The sequence below is a fragment of the Lathamus discolor genome, chromosome 4 (assembly GCF_037157495.1).
Source record: "Lathamus discolor isolate bLatDis1 chromosome 4, bLatDis1.hap1, whole genome shotgun sequence".
NCBI lineage: Eukaryota > Metazoa > Chordata > Aves > Psittaciformes > Psittacidae > Lathamus > Lathamus discolor.
This window is the reverse complement of record NC_088887.1, coordinates 41,922,103-41,944,891: the sequence shown is the minus strand read 5'-3', so window position 1 is coordinate 41,944,891 and position 22,789 is coordinate 41,922,103. Positions and strand designations below refer to the sequence as shown.

The window sequence follows — 22,789 nt, the reverse complement described above, 5'->3', positions numbered from 1 at the left end:
AGTAGTACACAGCTCACATGGCATCTAGCAAAATGCTATGGTTACACTAGCTACAGTATGACATATTAAGAAAATCAAGTCCACATTTGGGGAAAGCAATGGTTAGAAGTCTCAGCATCTTCTCCAAGGAACAGGTATCTACGCTTCTAATAGCAGCAACACAGATCAAACTGAACTAGATCAAAATTGCGAACTTTGTAAAGTTGAACCCAAAATGCGGATGACATTTTAATGTTTACCTGAGCATTTACTGCTCTCACCTTTTTTTACTGTTTATCTGAGTATTTCTCTTTACATGAAAGTTTAAAAGCTCAGAATTTTCTTGGTACAGAAAAAAAAAAACAAACCAAAAAACAAACCACAAACAGTTTTGCTTGGTACAGCAGAATGTAGTGTCTTAAAAATAAAGTCAGTATCAGTACTGCTCCAAAAAGTATGGCAATTCCATAAAGCACCTTACAATTCTGACATAATTTCAACTGCCTTTCAGAATCAAGGTTAAAAATAAATAAATAAATAAATAAATAAAAATGTTTATTGATACATCAGTGAAGAAACCAAATAACCCCTGAAAATGTTTCATGTCTTCTTTGGTGCCAGCAGCTGAAACTGTACAGACATATTATGAAGCAAATAAAAAGTATAATGGGGAATTCCCTTTCCCTTAATCTTTCCCTAATTTAATCTAGTCTTGTTCAAAGAATGACATAAGTGATAGCTTTTCTTTAAGAGCAGGACCACTAGAAAGCCATCCAGACAGTGTATTTTTTTTCTCCCCAGTTTCTTATGCAACTGTCTGTATCAGCTGATCAGCTGTGGTTCAGTTTTTAATTTAAACAGTAGTTAAATGAAAAAAAAAAAAAGACCAAACAAAAAAACCACACCACATTCTAAGTTCCACTACATCTGGTCCTCAGGACCCTAACTTCGTTACATGTGATCCAAGACTGGTACCTTCCCAACTAGAAGGAAGTGTAGCAGGAGGGCCAGGAGACCTCCTTGGATGGATAAGGAGCTGCTGAGGAAAATTCAGATGAAAAAAGAGGCTTATAAAAAGTTGAAGCAAGGACAGGCGGCCTGGGAAGAGTACAGGGATGTTGTCCGGGAAGCTAGGGACCAGGTTAGGAAGGCTAAGGCCCAGTTAGAATTAAACCTAGCCAGGGATGTTAAGGATAACAGGAAGGGATTCTCTAGGTACGTAGCAAACAAAAAACAGACAAGGGACAACATAGGCCCCCTGAGGAAGCTTTCAGGAGAACTGGCTACACAGGATTTGGAGAAGGCTGAGGTTCTGAATGACTTCTTCGCCTCGGTCTTCACTGGCAAAGGCTCTGACTGCACCACCCAGGTCTTAGAAGGTAGACTCAGGGACTGTGAGAATGAAGACCTTGGGCCCACTGTAGGAGAGGATCTGGTTCGAGACCATCTTAAAAACCTGAATGTGCACAAGTCCATGGGACCTGATGAAATCCATCTGTGGGTCCTGAAGGAGCTGGCGAATGAAGTTGCTAAGACACTGGCCATCATATTTGAAAAATCATGGCAGTCAGGTGAAGTTCCCGATGACTGGAAAGGGAAATATAACCCCCATTTTCAAGAAGGGGATAATAGAAGACCCGGGGAATTACAGAGCAGTCAGTCTCACCTCTGTGCCTGGCAAAAACTTGGAGCACATTCTCCTGGAAGGCATGCTAAGGCACATGACAAACAACATGGTGCTTGGTGACAGCCAGCATGGCTTCACTAAGGGGAAATCCTGCCTGACCAATTTGGTGGCCTTCTATGATGGGGCTACAAGAACTGATGGACAAGGGTAAAGCAGTTGATGTCATCTACCTGGACTTGTGCAAAGCCTGAGGTCCTTTCCAACCCTAACTATTCTATGATTCTACGATTCTACCTTTTGTGACATACAGCACTTCCTACCAGAATGAGTGTGTACATATTTATATATAGATGCATACACCCCCGCCTTCCTTAGTGTGCTAAGATTACGATCCTAAAGAATATATGCCACTAATGGTTTCACTTCTGTTTCAAATACTATCACCATGTAAAGTCTGTATACATATTAATACTCACATGACCTTGTAGCACAATTTTCAACAGCCTACTCACTAGTTGGAAAGTCATATCAGTCCTTTACTGATACCTAGTCAGTCTTAACGCTAAAGTGAAGATTACTTTCCCAGAATTTCATATGATTCCACTATCAGGCAAACATATTAAGAATCTCAGATGAAGACTTACTACTGAACATGACAGAAGACAGAAGAGTCCAGCAATTATGTTTGATGAACCCTATAGATACTTCTCCCTGACTACTTTCCCTCTGTGCGAAACTTTCCTTCTAGACTCCAATCGTCAATGAAAATATCCAGATATATCACAGGAAAAAATAAAACCAGAACATGTGGGAATCAGACCCTGTAATAATCATAACCAGCATCACAGTTCCAAGACAGCTATCTCAAAAAAAGCTAACCACTATGAAAAGCCACTTGATTTCTAAACTGAACTTCATAGACTCCAAGTCACTTCATCAGGGTGGAGGTAGAGAGATTTTCTCAGAATATGGAATATATTTGCCATTTCAAAGCACCCTCAATTTTTTATAGGTCCAAAACACACCCTGGTTTACATCTAGAGCATGTATTGCAAAACGTTAATGGAAACCTGCTCATGTATCTTAAAACAAATATAAAGTGGGTTTGGAAAAAAAATGACAGATATTTGCAACATTACCCAGCTATACATACAATATATAATATACATAATATATATAATATCACTGTATTATAGTATAGATATACTTCTGCAGTATTAGGGGCAGTTTAATCTTATTGGTTTCAAGATGTCTATGACAAACACAGTTCATTAAAAGGATAATGTACTTAACAGTACAGAAGAGATGAACATCAGGATAAGTAAAGCTTTACATTGCAGGGCTTCTTGTCTGAAATCAATTAATTTGTATTTGTATGGTTTAGAAGACACACAATTCAAAAGTTACAGTTATAATTAAATCTATTCCTCTGCCACTACTTTCATCTCCAGCAGTTTATCACATTAGATTCTACATTAGCCACAGACACACAAAGCCAAAAGATCTTGTATGTTTCTATTCTTCTCCTAAATCTTTCCATTAATGGAAGGTATTTCCAGATGACTAAGACTATGAAGATGATTATGTATGGTCACTTATCACTTCCCATCACTTCCAATTTGTGATTTTAGATGAAGGTGGAAGGAAGAAATGGAAAGGGAAAAGAAGAGAAGAAAAATAAAAAAGAAAGGAAAAAAGAACTGCCACCTGATTTGGAAACAGAGAAGTGAAAATAAACCTTTTGATAGACAGCCATGGCAAAAAGACACTATGAAGACAGAAAACCTTTAGATTCCTAGCTTAGGGCAGTTCCTTATCTCAGCAGAATGAGTCATTATTTGCTAAAATCTCTCCCAGTATGTTATTTATGTAGCCATCATCAATAACCATCCTATTAGCCACTTCCCTTATTCCCTATATGCATAGGGTCACAGGTCACACAGACAAGGAAGAACAGTCAGCAGGAAAACCCCCACAAGCGTAAGTGAAGAATTCTAAAATCTTTTTTTAGACAGGAAGACAGGACACAAGTTCAAGTAGTGCAGTCTTCCACTGTTTAAAAGTGGAAGAATGAAAATTTATGCTCCATGTACACTATGAAAATGAATTTTTATACCTCAGAAATAAAACACAGGCTCTTAAAACTCTTTACCATACCTGAAGCATGCACTGAGACACCACCCCTTCAGGTATCTCAGGGAAACGTTGCCGGAGATCATGGAGTACCTGAACGTCGAGTTGCTGACTGCTCTGCGCCATGCCAGACTGATGATGTTCCAGATTACCAAAAAATGGAATTCAACAGGCCTTCCAATGATTATGATCTTCTGAGGCTTCCGGCATTTTCTGTAAGAAAGAACACAAAATCAAGTATCTTCTAAGCCATCACAACTCTCTTCCTTCCCCAGCTGCATCTGTGAAAGAATTACTGTACTGCATTTTTAGATCTAGATATCAAGAGAGACAATGGCTTAAAACACAAAAAATGGGAATCATCATGTCTCAAAATCTGATATTAAAACACTTAATATATCACAGGTATACATACAACATTTCCCTGGCATGTGCTAGTATAGGTCTTTACACAGTCCCCCTGTGGTACCATGTAGGCACAACTTAATCTGACCTACATGAAACAGAACTCCTATATACTTACTGCCAGTGAAATTCTGAACAGTTTGCAGAAAAGCCTGAAGTTGTCACAAAGCATAAATGCTATTTGCAAAATTCTAACAATAACATGCTGGAAAACTAAGAAGCACAATTACCCAAAAATATTCCTCTAGTAATAGGGCTTAAACTCTTTCCTTGCTACATCACTACAAATCCAAGAAGCTGCAAGCAATTTTTGTAACACGCAACAAGAGTTAGACTTTAGAGTCTTTTTTAGGGTTATGATGAGGATCTATTTCAGATTTTTGCAAAGCACCTATTACATTCACACTAACGCAAGTGACAAAACCCCCTCCTTCCATTTCACGATTATTGCATTCAACAGCAAACAGATTCTATCTGAACTTCAATATCCAAGGACTGCTAGAAGGCAAATAAAGTGTGGGTCAACAAATGCTTTTCTCACTTGTGGCTTATCATCACAGTAGTAATCAAAAGGTAGCTGAAGTCTAAGTAAAGATTCAAAAAGAATTTGCATGAAAGTGGTGCACAATAGCCCCTATAACACATCTATTATTGCTAAGCTTCAAAGACTTTCCAACATTACTCAATTGAATTCTTAACTGCAGAGAATGTAGTACCTGTGCTCAAGAACAGAAATGAAAGTCAGATACCAGCAGACTTGGTGATTAAGTAATGTATTAGCTACTTGAAGTCCAATGTTTGCATCATGCTATCTCAACCTCAGTGTACTACAGTCAGTTTTTCACCTGTTAAGCTCCACTGCTAATAGCAGTCTAGAACAGTACAACAGATCAGCACAATCATATACATAACTTTACACAGTAATAAACTCCAACAGTTCCCTGTATCTTTCCTACGTCTTCAAAGAAATACGAAATGTCAGGTTTAGTGTAAAAAAGCTTTGGTGTTTGTTTTGGTTCTTTTTTTTTTTTTTTTCTTTTTTTAATCATTATTTTGAGTATTTAATAACCATGCCTTTCTTTTTTCACCCCTTTCAAAATAGTACTTCTTTTCTCTGAAAAGGGGCAAAACAACAACCACCACCACAACAAAAGCAGAAGTCAAGTCCGCTCCACTATGTGGCTACTTTTTTTGAACACCTTTTTAGCTTTTAAGCATTCATTAAGTAACACATAGGCTTACAGACGGCTTTCTCTCTGTCATATCTGATAAATTCTAGTATCCAGTGTTACATCTGTCATATCACTCACTGTCTCAAGATAAATGAGACAAATTTAAAGAACAGCGAGATATATGAACTACTCTGCTGTGATTTAAGAAATGCTATAGTAAACTTACATTGTATAATCACAATGCAGCTCTGTACACTGCAGTAAAGCTGCAGACCCCCCATTTTATTTTAAAAGGAAACAAGTTTCCACTAACTACAAAAGCTATCTGAAACTTTGTAGCTACACTCACAGTAGGGGACCTTTTATAAAACTTGTTTTTCATAACTGACAAACATCATACTCTGAAAGGCAGACCAGCACATGGACTCTCAAAGAAAACCGTACAGCTGTCAAGCTCTATGTGATTCTAGACACTCCTTTTCCGAGGAGGCAGGGAATACAGTGCAGTAATGAAGAATACCCTATCAGAATAAACTGCAGTTAAAAACTCCAGTGGAATAACAAATGACAGTATTTGAAAATCTGAAATAGAAGATAATAATTTTAATTAATTTGCACAAACAAAAGCCTTTGTATCACTTCCCTCTTCAAATGTAAATGCAAATGTAATATGGGCTACTGGCCAGCTATGAATTTTATCAGAGTTCTCTTTTAAACACACACACACACACACACACACATACACACACAAAAATTCACTTTGAAGACCTGAAGCTTCTAGTTACACCGATAGCCTTGAAAAGACTATAAGAAACCTGAAATAGTTATCTTGAGAAGCATGAACACATATTTAGTCAGAACTCTTTGGATTCCATGCTTAAAGTACTGTGGAAATTTGTTACTTTTTCAGCCAGTACCATAGAATTCACTACTGCCTTATCCAGGAGCCCAGCACTTTGTTGTACCCATTATCCAGCATTTTGTCCTGCCTATTCTGTTTGACCTGCCTACAGCTGACTGCACATTTACCACTCTAAGCAAGCACAAACTGGCTGGAATACAATATTTGCTTCCCACGTTGCACCACAGCACCCAGCAGGTGGAGAAGCAAGTTGTTCAGAGAGCCAAGAGCTTACAGCACAGACTACACAGCTAACATGCTTAGAGAAGAACTCCTGCTGAGCCACAAGAGACTAAGAAAGCAATCCTTCAAAGCTTCTTTCTTTCACAGTGTGCACAGGCTAAGGGACGTGCTGAGGTGCACTACACTACCAGCCTTATAATTACTGAAAGTTCACAGAGCAGAACACATCAAAAAACAATCCAAAGTCACAATAAAAGCAAGCCACTTCATTTGTAACTTTCAAAAGAACTGGGAATACCCAAACTCCAGCTGAAAAGTATTTCATGAGGATGGAATAAATTAACACTGCTACACACACAGAAGTTCTAATGACAAAACCAAAGGATATTGTTGCAGAATTGGTCCTGCTGCGTTAACACACACAGATGACCTTGGGAGCCGCTAGTGAATCTGAGGATTATGCAAAGCATTACTTGAGCCCTAAACAAGTACACTAATCGGGTTTCCACACCTTTTAGACGTCCAAATTATACATACAGCAAAACATTATCTTAAATTTATCTTCTTTCCTTAAACCCTTTGTGTACCCTGCAAGTTATGGAAATAGTCAACAGCTTCATCAATCAACCGATGCCTCGTTTCTAAAAGAATGAATAAAAACAAAGTACAGTTACTACTTTCTTGATATTCCCCACAGATGTGTTCAAATATATGCTAAAGGAAATACATTTCACTACTGTTATTTTTGAAGCACTAAATCACCTAAATTGAAAATACATGAATCATCAGTAATGATCGAAAGTGAAAAATAAAGGAGGTCAACAGATACTATCTGGCATTTATAAATTATGTACTGGTATGCACTTATGCAATTACAATGTTTGGAGCAACTAAAATAATTCCTGAGTGAATTTCCAGAAAAGAGGATACCTGGAAGACAGTTTCTCAGGCCTTATCAATTTAAAGTTAATTGTTAAGAGTCTTATAGTAGCAGTTGGGTCTTGAAGGATAAAAGAAGAAAAAACCCAGTAAGACAAAACACAATAATAAAAAAGTCAGTTTATAAAAGCAACACCTCAGAGCCATCCTGCTTTTTACAATTTAGGTGGACACAACAGTATAACAACTTCTTAAAAATGGAATCTCCAGAACAGAAAGGACAAAATTAACACAAATCAGTAAGCTAAGAGAAAAGACAAAATATATAAACATCTTCACCAAGCAAAAGTGACTTTGACTTTAAGAGACATTTAAACTCATTTGCAGTAAATATAAAGCAGCAAATCCAATAAACAGTTACATAATCCAAGCTAATGACAGTAATTCCTAATTGTTATCTCTTTCCCAACAGCAGCACCTCGTGTTTGTATTTGCTACTGGCATCTAGGCATGAAACTTCTGAGTAACACTGGTATCAGTGCTACTCAGAACTTTAGTCCTGTTCTGAGCCAAACCAGAAGAGCAGTAACAGTCTGAATATCCTCCATGAACAGGACCTTTATTTTCTTCTCTGCCAGTAAACAGAGGAAGAACTGTGAAGACGACAGGATCTGAGGAAGCAGAAAAAGATACAGAATTCTAAAATTCTGTTTCATTAATCTGGATTAATACAGAATTTTACTTTCACCAAAAATAGCAGGGTAAATAAAAAATGAGAGCATGTCCAAAAGACAAATATGATGTTCCCTAAATTGAAGAACAATAATAAAAACCTAACACTCATTTGCAATGATTTTACTAAAACACGACATTTTGTTTTCAAAGCCATGCTAACTAACTGGCTTCATGGCACGGGTTCTGAATCGGAGTGACATTTTATATCTTTGGTTCAAAAATTATTTATTTAATAATAAACATATTTTAATAATAAAATACGTATTTAATAATAAGCATATTTTTAATAATAAAATATTTATTTAATAATAAACAGGGGTTATCTAGGTTAGAATAAGGAAGAAGTGATTTATTTTGAGGGTGGTCAGGCACTGGAAAAGCCTTACAGAACAGACCATTCATGCTTGCAGCACAAAAACCCCTGCCCTACTAGACTAGCTCTACAAAGTAATATTACTAAAGTATACAGCAAATTTAGACTACACAGAGCGTTTAGGAAGTAAAGGAGTTTTGTCTAGATCAGAACTTTTTTATATAATTGAAAAAACACTTATTAATAACATATATTAGGACATTCACGTTTCATGACTACTTACTTCTAGATTCCTAAATTAAAGGTGTTGTATTGTATTGAAATAATCCTACCAAAACATCATCCAGGTACTGAACTACGGTGTACTCCGTTACCAGCCACAGTGCATAACGGATCCTCCAAATAGTCTATTATTTTCCCAACTGTAAAAATTAAATAACATAAACAAAGATTTAAGTTGCATTTAAAAGATTACCCTCCTTACTACAAGTGTCTTTATTAAACCCTATGGCCAAAGAAATCAGGCGAAAACATTCCACCTCTCACAAAAGTAAAATATCACCTATTCCAGCTTCAGCACTCACATTCAGCAACTAATCCAAAGCATTTATATTATTTGCGAATAAAAACCCCTAATATGGACAAGCTAAGTCACTAGAAACTGTCTTACTGGGAAAGGATTTCAAAGTTTTTATTTACATATGCATATATATAAATTGAACACTATTCAGTGAACTATGCTTTTGTTAGTTTCCTGAATGAAGTTATCCTATAAGCAAGGGCTGCTTAGGGGGTAGATATCAATTTAGTCTCTAGAATAGATGTGGACAAACTTTCACTTCCTCCAGAGTCATCTAGAGATTCAGCTACAGTCCTCCAAGGATGCAAAGATTTACTGTATATGAGGCAGCACGAAAATGCAGTAAGGTCAGCTGTAGTGAATTACAACTCATACACAACTCAATAGTTTTCTCTACCTTTATTCCGATGCCAGCCATCTCAGCTGAACTCAACCTGCTAAAACAATTAAAACCACTTCTTACTATTCTAATAAGCTTACCTTGAACAATGAATACCCACTAAATATCACACCACTGTGGAAAGGAAAAGAGTAAAACGTAGGAAGGGATACAGAACCAGGAATATCACCTCCCTGTTTTCAGCAAAGATAAGACAACTGATCAATAAAAGCCGTAACAAAAATGTACCTTCTTCACCTGAAGCAGACTTAGAATGAAAGAACTGAAGCTGTTCTTGTATGAACAGCATTAAATAGGAATGGGTTTTTTGCAAAGGATCAATACTGGAGTTAAAGAATATGGTTGTGGTACTACAAGAAAGGTTACTGTCAGCTGTACTCAGAAGGCACACCAGCAAGAGGTCAGAACTGAAACTGTACTTCAAACTCCACGTCACTTCCCCACAGTCCATGCAACACTGTTCTCTACAAAAATTCTTTCTGAAAACCATGGTGGACCAACTGATTACAGGCAGCCAGCTCTTCATCACTGATATGATGATACCTTCTACATCTCTGTTGACACATTGGTTACATTCTTCCAAAGGCTAGAATATCCTCCATACACTGCGTGCCAATAGTAAAATATAAGAAGACAAGAAGGGAATTAGCTCAGCTAACAGATTTAGAAAGTACTTTATTAGACAAAGTATTAATATATTTTGATTTTTACCTAACACAGTGGTTTTAACAAGTAAGTATGACTTCAGCCAAAGTCATGATTACATCCCTATGCCACTTCCATATTTCAATACGCATGCAGATGCTAAGGTATATAATTACTGTGATGCTTCCTATGATGACTGCAAACTCACAGCAGAAAAATTGTTACATCAACAGTTTTGTAAATAAGCTTGTATGAGATCATGAATTTTGAAGATGCTGATTCAATCTCAGTTGCTTCACACAAAGCATTAACTAAGGAGAAACATGTTTTTTTTTTTTTAATATCCCATCCCACACATAGCTACTATTTAATGCATCTGAACCCAATTATAGCCTTGTAAACATGCCTGGCACATGACTTGGCTGCAGATGAAATCACATAATCTCACCTCTAATCCTTGAGCAGCCTCTGGAACCACTGTTGGCCTAAATTCAAAGGGGCCTGCAGTAGAATATAAAACTGACTGCAAATGGCTTAAAGTCATCAGGCTATACTGGTATTGGGAATAATAAAGAGAACAATTTTGTACACTAAGTTTCTATTTAACCATTCAAATGAAACCAATTAACTCATCCCACAAATAACACATCAATCCAGCTAAGACTTTGGATTGCATTTGCAGCAAAGGCCTGTGAATACTTTCATGGTAATGCGAGACCTTTATAAAGATTTGCTAGCTGGAAGATCGTAAAATCTCAGAAATACAAGAAACTATACTGTTATAACAGTGCCTTGGGAGCAACTTTTCCCTCACAATTACCTTTAGTCACACACTCACTGTTTAAACAGGATGTATGACAAAAAAACAAGAAATAATTCTCCCTGTAACAGTCCAGCTAAAATAATTTTTAGGATTATATATAACTAAGAACAACTCTCCCACCTCACAAATCACAATGACCTTTTGTTATGGATGCTTTTTTATTACAGGGTGATACATACCACAGCTTTGGGGCTGTATTGCTTCACACAGTAAGAAAGATACGTACAATAGAATACAAAGACATTTTGTCATTTCATACAGACATATTAAATTCAACAAAAGAAAAGCAGTCAATATTGAAAGCTGAGCTCAGCATACTGCTTTTACCGCTCTGAATGAATGCTTGCATCACTAAAAACACTTCACGGTTTGGCAAGTCATCTCGTGATTAACATTTGTTCACTTGTAAAGATCAACAGATTCATAAAGCTCCTGGATGGCAGGAAGCCAATATAGAATCATAGAATAGTTAGGGCTGGAAAAGACCCTAAGATCATCTAGTTCCAACACCCCTGCCATGGGCAGGGGAACACCTCACACTAAAACATGTCACCCAAGGATCTACCCAACCTGGCCTTGAACACCATCAGGAACGGAGCATTCACAACTTCCCTGGACAACCCATTCCAGTGCCTCACCACCCTTACAGTAAAGAACCGTATCCTTATATCCAATCTAAACTTCCCCTGTTAAGTCTGAATCCATTACCCCTTGTCCTATCACTACAGTCCCTAATGAAGAGTCCCTCTCCAGCTTCCTTATAGGCCCCCTTCAGATACTGGAAGGCTGCTATTAGGTCTCCATGCATCCCTCTCTTCTCCAGGCTGAACAGACCCAACTTTCTCAGCCTGTCTTCATACAGGAGGTGCTCCAGTCCCCTGATCATCCTCGTGGTCCTCCTCTGGACTTGTTCCAACAGTTCCATGTCCTTTTTATGTTGAGGACACCAAAACCGTACATAATAAAGAAGTATCGAGGAAAATAAAACTCATATGATAAAGTTACACAAGGTCATCTGACAATTCTTGGTTTGACATCCCTGTCCACTTAGCCATAGAATAGTTACACAGCCATACAGTAGTTACACAGATGTATCCTTTGGTGGCCTGGAGCAGCTGAGAGTGCTGAGATAGCATGTTAATTCATTAAAGCCAGCATGAATGAGAATACTCTCATATCACATTGCATTATGCTCCCATTTCATCAATGAAAACATCCCTTCTCTTGTTTTTTTTCTGTTTGGTTGGGGGTTTTGTTGTTTTGTTTTGTGTGGGTTTTATTTGTATGTTTATGTGGTTTTTGGTGGGGGTGTTGGTGGTTAGTTTTGTTTTTATTAGCTTAAACTTCAGCAATAAACAGTTTTATCCATGTTTGAAATTATTTCCACAGATTCTGTAAATGAAGAATATTGTGATATAATGTGGTGCGTCTTCGTCACACAAAAGTAATATGCAATTCTGAGGTAAGAGAAACCTGGGTGGAGGAAATCCATTTTTGGTACAACTGAAACAGTGACACTGTCTAGAAATAGGACTCAAGCATCATGAGGTTTCACCCGTGGTCTGTGGGCAAGCATGTTAATGACACAGGTTGCTACTACAATTTAAAAAATCATGATCAATTGTTATTCTCTCTTAGATATATATTTTGTGTTGCTTCATGTACTTTGGCGTTCACTTTGCTTTTATCCTTTACATTACGGTCTGTCATCCTTGTGAGCCAGCAACACCTAAATGGACTAGTGTTATCTATTTACTGTTTTCCCTCTTCCATCTGTGATAGAAGACACAAAAAAGTGTCATGAGAACAATACAGACAGTTTAGTATTTACACAGATTCAAAAAATATATAAATAATCAGGCACCGAGAGACCAATTTGCCAGGTGGAAAAGGAGCTGGAAGTATTGCTTTGCACAGATCTAACATTTTCAAAACTAGTCACACATTGTTCTGTGGTCATGATTAAATTTCTGTCCTTTAATGTAAGACTAGTACTAGACAATAAGAGACCTTATTTATCCCACTGCTTTGGAAGCAAAAGGAGTAAAAGTCATCTCTACCCTATATACAAGTCTCCACAAAGTAGAATTTATTTTTAACAACTACAAGGTACACAACACCAGCAGATACTAAAACCTGAATGATAATAAGAACACCACTTAACTGGAACACTGATACTCATTTTAGCAAGTAGCTAACAGGTTCTTGGCCAGTAATTCCTCTAAGTAGATCACAATCAGAGAATGGTTTGGGTTGAAAGGGACCTTTAGGGATCATTTAGTTCAAACCCCACTGACAAGAGCAGGGACACTCTTGCTTAGATCAGGTTGCTCAAATCCCCATCCAAATGCCTTGAGCATTTCTCACAATGGGCCATTCACTTCTCTGAGCACCCTGCTCTAGTGCTTCACCCACCCTCACCGTAAAGAAAGTCTTCCTTATGCCCAATCTAAACCTGCTTGCCCTCTTTCAGTCCCCCGTCACTACAGACCCTGATAAGAAGTATCCCTCCATCTTTCTTATAAGTCTCTTTTATATACTGAGATGCCACCACAGATACTAGTAAATACTTCATTAGGATTTTATGGTTCTCTCACTCCACGGAGCAACTAGAAGCAGCTCTAGCTACAAAATAAAGGTTACAAGCCAAGCCGGTTTTCCAGGCAGTGTGAGCTAGTGCAGGAACGATGCTACTATGTAACAAGTACTAACCTTCAAAATAGTTCTGCAGAGCACTAGGTGCAACTAAAAGTTGTAAACACAAGTGAGTTTCTGTATCTCACAGATAATCCCAAGATTATCCCAAGTATCACATTAGTACTAAAAGCTATGAGGACAATGAACTGGCTTTCTTACCAGGGCATACAATACATGATTAATGAGTATTTGTGAAATAAGGGTTGGGGCAGTGAACCAGCACATTGTCAGATTTCTTAATTTGTAAACTCTTAAGCGTTGGCTCTGCTAAAAGCAGTTTTATAATGATTAAATATTTTTAATTTTTTTCTTTTTTTTTTTTTTCCCATTATATCCTATTTTTGGAATCAAAATGAGCCAAGAAAGGATTCAAGAAAACATAAAACTGTGTATATACTATAAAGCATGAGGAAAAGTCTACTGCAAATCTATGGATCATAAACTTCAGCTTTTTAAGTACAGTCTGCTATTCTTACTTACAAGTTAAACAATTACTAGAACCTGAGGTTTATACTAGAGGGAAACTGAGCTAACAAACTCCAAAAAATACTGACTATTGTTTAATGCACAAGTTGTTCCAGAAAGTGAGCTTCCCTCTCAGAAGTGTGAGATTAACACTTCTTGAAGAAATGTCTCCACCTATTGCTATGAACAGAGATTTATCTGCAGGTCACTAATCTGAATCTCAACCATCTCAACAGGAATTTAACACTGTTCCAGCCTAAGAGATGTTTGATAGCTCCTACACAAGGTGATTCTCAGCATTAGCTCCTGCTTCTGCATCACAATTTCATTGCTACACTTCGAATTTGCTTTTAAGACGTTCAGAACAGGCTTTGTTGCAAGACATATTTACACTGGTCAAAATACACTGAGTCCTTTCAAGGAGACTTCCACAAAATGAAACACTGTACTTACTTTTGCAGGAGTTCACAGCTGTAAGTATTCACTAAAGCCAGAAGTTTCAACAAGTCTGAAGACAACAATCACAATTAAAAAAAATATGAACCAAACTGTCATTTGGTTTACCAACACAGAACTTCTGAAATTTCAGCATTAACTACACTCATAAATCAACCACTACACATACAAACGGCTATTCACATGTTTAGCCTAAATGTCTCCCTCATTTCTCTTCACCTTCTCACTTTGATTTGGGCTTCTTCCTATTAAAAACATTTCCTCCAAGTAAATGAATTGCTATCAATAAATCTAAGAGACTATTGCCCATTTGCAGAATAAAAGCAACACAATCACATTAGTCATCAGAGCCTGCTGGTATTTCCATAAAAGGCACACTATTGCACTTCATGCATTAAGGGCTATACCATTTGAATTTTTAACCACTTATTGGATTTACTTGGGTGGCTCAGCAAACAATTTCACAGTGAAGTAAAGGCTTGACCATCCTCTCAGAATCAGCTGAAGCTGTAGAAGAACTACAAAGTGTAAATTCATTCCTTTTAGTCAACCATGCTATGACAACAATTTATGACAAAACAAACTTTAAAAAATTAAACTGTTTATGCTACCAAAGAAAATCTAAACTCTTTGAATTAAGCCATTCTTATGGTAGAAAAAAAGTTCTGAATCAGCTGGTTAAACATCAAGTTTTCTGCTTCTGAAATATCCCGGACAGACTTCTGTGATGGCTAACAGTAACAGTGCTGTAAACAAGTTAAAAATAACCACACCAGTATGATTTCTCTGTCAAGCCTCTGATGAGTTTTTATATGACAACCCTTGAAAATACTCTGAATTGAATACACTGACTAAAACAAAAGATTCCTGTTTTGCTGATAACCGCATATATGAAGAGTGGATAGAACACAGACAATTTCTGTAACACACCATGTCTTAAACATTGATTTTTCTGCTGCAGTGACTAGATTACTCTAAAACATACTTACACCTGTAAAGAAGTATTCACTTTCCTGCAGAGATAAAAGGAGATACTGACTAGCATTAGTTTAAATTATATATATGTATTCACTACAACTCTTATACCCAAGATGAACAATTGAGAAAGAAAAGAAAATGTACTGGGAAGCATGAACACCTATGCAACACTTTGTAGCATGACTACCACTAGTCTCTCCTCACTTTGGCCACCTTAAGCTAGAAGAAAAACCCTAGATTAGAAAGAAGTGGAGTCCAGTGAGGGGATAAGAAAACGGATTTCAAGATCCCCAGCAAAAAATAGTGCTGGAGGGTATGATTCCACACAGAGAAAACAGAGGAGGGAAGTGGATAGGGGCATATAAACGGCAACAAAAAGTAAAACAGAAATTAGGAGAGCAGATACAGAAAAAACAAGGAACAGACAGGAGTCAATACAGAGCAATGCAAAAGATTGACAGTACAGAAAAATATGAACTACATACTCCCTACACACCAGAAAACATCAGTTTCCACTTTAGAAACTTTGAATTAAGCTTTGGTGACCAGACTGCATAAGTTTCTTTGACACAACTAACTGCGATAAAATATACTGGACAAGTCTTTTCTATCATTCCAGGAGAATTTGTTAAGATAAGGAACCATTAAATGAACCTTGCCTATTTTGTGGTACCTTCTGACAAGACGCTGCGTGAATATCTACCCACAAAGGTATCAGAAAAAGAGGTCCTACTAAGAAGCTACACATAACATTATATTGATTGTATTTTATCTATATATGTTTATTCCAGTAGAACATATTAGCACATTGATGTTATCTATAATCATGTGTACATCTAAAGACACTTGAGTGCGGGCCATAGTTGAGGACTTGGTGTACTGAATTTCCTAGTGAAACAGAAAAGATACCTTCAATTAAAACATTATCTGCCAACTACATATATATACACACATGTGTGTATGCAGCTATATATTTGTGCATATATAGGCATCATATAAGCCATAGCATAAACCTTTTTCTCTTTTTTCTTTTTGCTTTTGGGAACGGGAGGGAAGAGTGCATTGAAATTAGACATTTGTTTCTGCAATGTATTTTTTTTTCCTTTAATGCCACATTCATCTTCTGTTAGCATTATTTTAAGACAGAAAGTTTTATCTCTGCTTAGCCCCAGACTGACTTTCTGGGGAAGATGTGCCTTAGATACTATACAATGCAGAAAACATTTTGAAATGTTTTCATTCTTCACTCACTTCAGCATTCTCTACAAAAAACATTAATAGGATAAAAAAAAAAAGTCTGGTGGCAGGAAAGCTGTGAGTTTCCCTCTTTTCATAATCAAAGTCTACCTTGTAACTGTTGCAACAGGAAACCTTGGTAGTATAAGGTAATGCTTAAATCATCAACACTCAGATAAAGCTGTAGCTGCCCTTCGTTCAATTGCTTCAATGGCTTATCTCCATTAGGAAGTCTAGATTATTTCAGATCCACTTGTTCCATGATCTTAGGCCAGAAACAAGACAAGCCAAAACAGATAATGGAAAGACCAGAATATGAATACAACTGTTCATCCTAAGATGCAGTGATGCATTCCTGCCAAAATTATTGTACAGCTTCAAAGGACTTGAACGGTATCCAGTAGCTTGACTTGATAAAAGCTTTAGCATGCCCTCTTCCTCACAGAGAGCCTGGCACCAAATTGCGTGTTTTAACACCAGAAAAGGCAGGCTGAAAAATACAGATAGCAGCTGTAAAAGGGCAGTCACCAGCACCAAAGTATATGAATTTCCACTTCATACTGCCAAATAACTTTTGTGCTCTTCTGTGTGCTGTGAGCAGAGGATGGGATTGGAAACTGATTTATCTAACAACTGAATGTTAAACAAGGAGCTTTATAAATTACGATCACTCATAGGTCACTCATAGCTATATAACAGCATGAACTGATTCCAAAGAACACTGTACCCCTCTTTCAGTCACGACTTTGGTAGGTTAAGGAAAATTGTGGTTTACAGTCCTAACATCTTGGTTACTCAGTGACACTGTCTGCAGGCAGGCCGCTGGTATTCCCATAGAATGGTTAGGGTTGGAAAGGACCTTAAGATCATCTAGTTCCAACCCCCCTGCCATGGGCAGGGACACCTCACACTAAACCATCCCACACAAGGCTTCATCCACCCTGGCCTTGAACACCGCCAGGGATGGAGCACTCACAACCTCCCTGGGCAACCGATTCCAGTGTCTCACCACCCTAACAGGAAATAATTTCCTCCTTATATCCAATCTAAACTTCCCCTGTTTAACTTTTAACCCGTTACCCCTTGTCCTGTCACTACAGTCCCTGACAAAGACTCCCTCCCCAGCATCCCTATAGGCCCCCTTCAGGTACTGGAAGGCTGCTATGAGGTCTCCACGCAGCCTTCTCTTCTCCAGGCTGAAAAGCCCCAACTTCCTCAGCCTGTCTTCATACGGGAGGTGCTCCAGTCCCCTGATCATCCTCATGGCCCTCCTCTGGACTTGTTCCAACAGTTCCATGTCCTTTTTATGTTGAGGACACCAGAACTGCACACAATACTCCAGGTGAGGTCTCACAAGAGCAGAGTAGAGGGGCAGGATCACCTCCCTTCGACCTGCTGGTCACACTCGTTTTGATGCAACATCATTAGTCACAACATTTGTTTATTTTTGTTGGTCTAGTACCAGGCCAGAAAGTTTCAGATTCAAGTGATGAGATTAACGCAATTCCTGGCTGGAGTACACATGACTTTTCACATATAGCTGAGCATAAAAAGATCAATTTTGTTTTGATGGAGCTAGAGCCCTCTTTCACAGAGCCTGTGATCACAGGCTACAGCTGGGACATATTAAACAACTCCATGACTTTAAAGAAAAAAAAACAGGCTTACAGTATACAAATCAAAGTGAAACAGGTCCTTCACTACTAGCCAGTCTTTCCACAGTTGACACTGCATGGGCTGTCTAATGGTGAAGTTAGAAGCAAATTTCACTTCGATCAGATACAGCTACAGGAAAAAAAAAGTCTAAATCTGAATAAGAGACAAAATGAATGAAGCACACATTTGGATTTCCACAGGATTTCTCCCAGAAGTCTGTATTCACAATTTCACATTTCAAAATACCTTATTTTTATTCTACATGACAAATATTCTTCCAAATGTAAGATAAACATGCATGTTACAACACTTAAAGCAATCAGTATTTCTTATTTCTACACTGACCTGCCCTACTGTACTCCATTAAGGCTGGTAGGATAAACTGCACTGATTTCATTTCCCTTTTAGGAAGCTATCCTCATAATCCTGCTTTAGAAGAACAAAAAAAATAAAAAGGGCTCAAAGACAGGTCCAACTTAAAATAGTTGCTAACTCATTTTGCTCTTAAAGAGGTTTGGATTATTTCACCTCCCTGAAACAAGACGCTGTCCAGCAGCTCAAGGTAGCTGCATCCTCCAAAAGCACTGCCCCTTTTTGTTTTAACAGACCTCTCTGTTCTTATGGGATATACAAGATCTTATGGATAACTTGGTAAGGCTGTAGTAAAAGACCTGCTTGAAACACTTTTTATGCTAAAACTGCCCTACTATTTGTGTCATGCTCAGTGGTATTCACCTTCACAAGAACTGAAGAGTGCAACCAATATCTATCCAACAGTCTGAGTGGTGCAGATGCAAGGTACAAGAACATAAATGTCTTTCACCTGTGTCCTGGGTTCAGTTGTAACAGTTATTTTTCTCCTTCCTAGTAGCTCATGCAGTGCTGTGTTTCAGCTTTAGTCTGAGAACAATGCTGATCATACCCCAATTTTTTAGTTGTTGCTAAGTAATGCTTACCCTGATAAAGGACTTTTTAGTCTCTCATGCTCTGCCAGTGAAGGGTGGCACGAGAAGCCAGGAGGAAGAAGAGACAGGACACCCGACCCAAACTAGCCAAAGGGATATCTGCTATCACAGAGTCATGCCCAGTATATAAACTGGGGGGAGTCACCTGGAAGGGACGGACTGCTGCTTGGTTCGCACTGTGTATATGTCGGTGGGCGGTGAGCAATTGTACTGTGCATCACTTGTGTTCATTGTTTTTTTCCCTTTTCCCTTTTATATTATTTCCTCCTGTTATTTCCCTTATCATTACTATTACTAGTAGCAGCAGTACACATGGTACAGTGTTTTCTTTGCTTAGATGCTGCAGCAAATAAGGAGATATGATATTAGTTCTTTAATCAATCTGCTGTTTTCTATATTGTTAGTAAGTGGCAGTGTCCATATGTTTTGTAGAGAGTAACAGTATGGAGCACAGAATCCCAGAATAATTAGCACTGGAAAGGATCTTACAATCATCTAGTTCCAAGCCCCCTGGCCTTGGCAGGGACACTTCCCTCTAGACCAGGTTGCTCAAGGCCCAGCTCTTCATGTAGACACCAAGAATTTCAACCTGAAACACATATTTTGGTCTAACTCCCTGATGTCTTTGAAGAGCATCATTTGCTGTAAACACAGAGGAAAAAAATCAGGGTCATGTATCTTCCCACGAATCAAATTCAGTCTTGTATACAAGAAGTTTAGACAGCAGAAAAATCTGAAGTTTAAAAATTTGCAGTCATGCCCCTGCCAGCCAAACACACTGCCACCAGAGCACTCCCCCGAAGCAAATAAGCAACACATAGTGTCTGCCCTAGACACAAGCAGCACAAAGTAACAGACTTGTACATTTAGGAAACAAAAAAGAGGTTGAAAGCAAAAATACCTTAAAATAACACTGTAATCTGATGCTTTGATTCTGAAATCCTAGTACAAGTAGTCACACTCTGCTTAACGGAACAGCCCAATGACTTCTTCCCAGTTCTCACAAGCATTAAACAAACAAATTGGAACTCCAAGCAGTTCCATGACCTGGACTCAAGTGTATGCTTTGAGTTTTCTCTGCTTTTAGATGAGGAGAGGGAAGGAGCTGAAAATCTTTGGCATATATATTGCTGTTTAAGCACAAGTCTATTTTGTTCTCTGTGTCATTCTTTCCGTACAGGATGGAAAGCTATGTTACACTTCTGGACAATTAAACACTATTTTGAAATAGAATACAAACCTATCTGAAAATTAGATCTAAACATACTTCTAAAATGCTATGAATAAGCACATTTTCAGAATAATTCTGCTAAATAAGGCTGTGTAGTTAAAATTTGTTTTCCATACTTGAATGGCCAGAAGAGCTAAGCAATACTGTATCAGAACTGTTAAGTTAGACTATATAATCGTATGCAGGTTCTCTGTTCCTTTCAACTGTTAGACAAATATGTACATTAAGTATTTGGATATCTTTGAGAGATACCCGCTCCTCTGATTCATCATCAGATTAAAAAAAAAAAAGAAATAAATAAAATTTTCTTTTAAAGAACTCATATAATGCACAAGTCATGCTAATGACTATTTCACATCAGCAGTTTTCCATTTTAGCAAATCAAAACCGTCACTGTCTAAAGTCTGGGGGTTTACTTGGTTAAAAAAAAAAAAAAAAAAAAAAAGAAGGAGTGGAATCTTTTTAAAAATAATGTTTACCTGAGAACCATTACCAAAAGAATCCCCAGTTTCCATATTTATGTAATAGCATGGTATTTTAGCAAACTTTTCTGCCAAGAAGGATTACTAGACTCCATTCCAGGTATACACAAGACCATGGACACTCGAGGCCCACCAATTCTCCAACAGTTTACCTATGGAGTTATCTTAATTCAACTGTCTTATTACACATTTTGTCTAATTTTCAAATTAGTTAAATATAAATTTCACACAAATTTGAACACTTGTAAAAGAAAACTTATGTTCAACTCTCTGTGCATACTTGCTTAAATACAGTTCTATTATTTTGATAATTTGTCACATACACTCAACCACTTTGATTACAAGAACAACTTTTTATGTATTTGAAAAGTTAATCAGACACAGAGAAATAGTCTTCTAATGAGACACTACCTTTATAATCAACAAATTTTCAAGTATGTGAATGTAAAGACATTATTTATACACACTCAATTCAACTGAATAGATTCTAGAATAAACAGAAACTGCACATAAAAAGAAAAACAGATATACACTTAAGCTACAAATTCAAACACTGTAGTACTATCTACGAATTTACGTCAAAGTACTCATTACTTTTACCAAACCTGTCAGTAACTGAACACCAACATGAAAGAATCATAAAAAGCATGCTTAAATTGTATGCAGGGTGAGAATTTTTAGTAACTTACTACAAAAAGCAACTTCTAAAATTCAAATTATTATTTTCAAGTAAGAGCCAAAGAACTAAAGGAAGTCTCATTACGGGAATTCAAAATTACATTTTTGCAATTTACAGAACTGTTCCTACAACTGCTTTAAACTAAATAAAATTGGACTTTCAAATGTATTTCACATTTTGAGTCAGATTTTAAATTACTAGTGTAAAACAATTATGTTTCTTTAGATAAGACTACGTAACAGAATAGACATGACCTAGGCTAGTCTGGGAATAAGCAGAATGATTTAATTTACTAGTAAATTCTGCAGTATTAGTACTTCTGTGATTAAGGTGCTTTTGAATGCTATTTACAGAAAAAAGGGAGAAGAAGGGTAATTCTTAAACATCAGAAATTCAAAATAATTAACAGAAGGAAAAAAAATAAAAAACCCACACAAAACTGAAAATTATAAACATAATTACACCTAAATATTAAGCTTCTTACAAACTTTTTTAACGGGGAGCATAAGGCTGCAGTCTATTTCCCTTCTATGCAGAGAAGCAGAAATACACATTTATAAAGAAAAGAAATACTTAACATCCAAGTGCATCTGTTTGTTTTTTTTTTTTTTTTCTCCAGCATACAGTGTCACAACTGAAAACACTGAACAAACAGCAGCAATCCCAGAAAAGACAGAGAGGGTTTGGTACTGTCACTGAACTCCGAAAAACATTAAAAAATTGAAACAAGCAAGCATTAGGCACAAAACCCTTTTAACTTCAGGAAATCAGTTTTGAAGGATGGTTGGGGGAAATAATCTCTTTGTCCAGGGAAGAATTCCTTGACACTAAATGCTTAGCTATAATGCAAACTCTGGGTGTTTTCACAACAGAAAATGATCACATCGGGAGTCTCACCCGACTGTTTTATAATCACTTTAAACCAGCAAAATTACAACGATTCTGAAAAAAATTTGCTTCTCCCTTTCTTTGAACCCTTGTCAGCAGAAATGTTTAGGGACCAAGTGGTGAACTGAACATTATTAGAGCTGCACTTTGATTTACAAGCCCTAAATACTAGTTCAATCTAGATCAACTCCCTGATTCACCTCAAAATCCCATGAAACCTTGTGATATAATCAGCTACAAAACACTGAATGAGAAGTGGGCAGCCAGGGGTGAGAGACAGA

General features: G+C 37.4%; 1 protein-coding gene across 5 annotated transcripts in view; it reads right to left on the bottom strand.

Annotated features, from left to right (window-relative positions):
* TAB3 (TGF-beta activated kinase 1 (MAP3K7) binding protein 3) overlaps positions 1 to 22,789 on the bottom strand; it is a 49,773-nt gene that overhangs the window by 16,443 nt on the left and 10,541 nt on the right. For all 5 annotated transcript variants that reach the window (XM_065677230.1, XM_065677229.1, XM_065677228.1 and 2 more), the window contains one exon: positions 3,764 to 3,952. In XM_065677230.1, coding sequence (XP_065533302.1) covers positions 3,764 to 3,865 — 102 coding nt within the window. In that variant the 5' untranslated portion in view covers positions 3,866 to 3,952. The remainder of the gene's footprint in view (positions 1 to 3,763; positions 3,953 to 22,789) is intronic.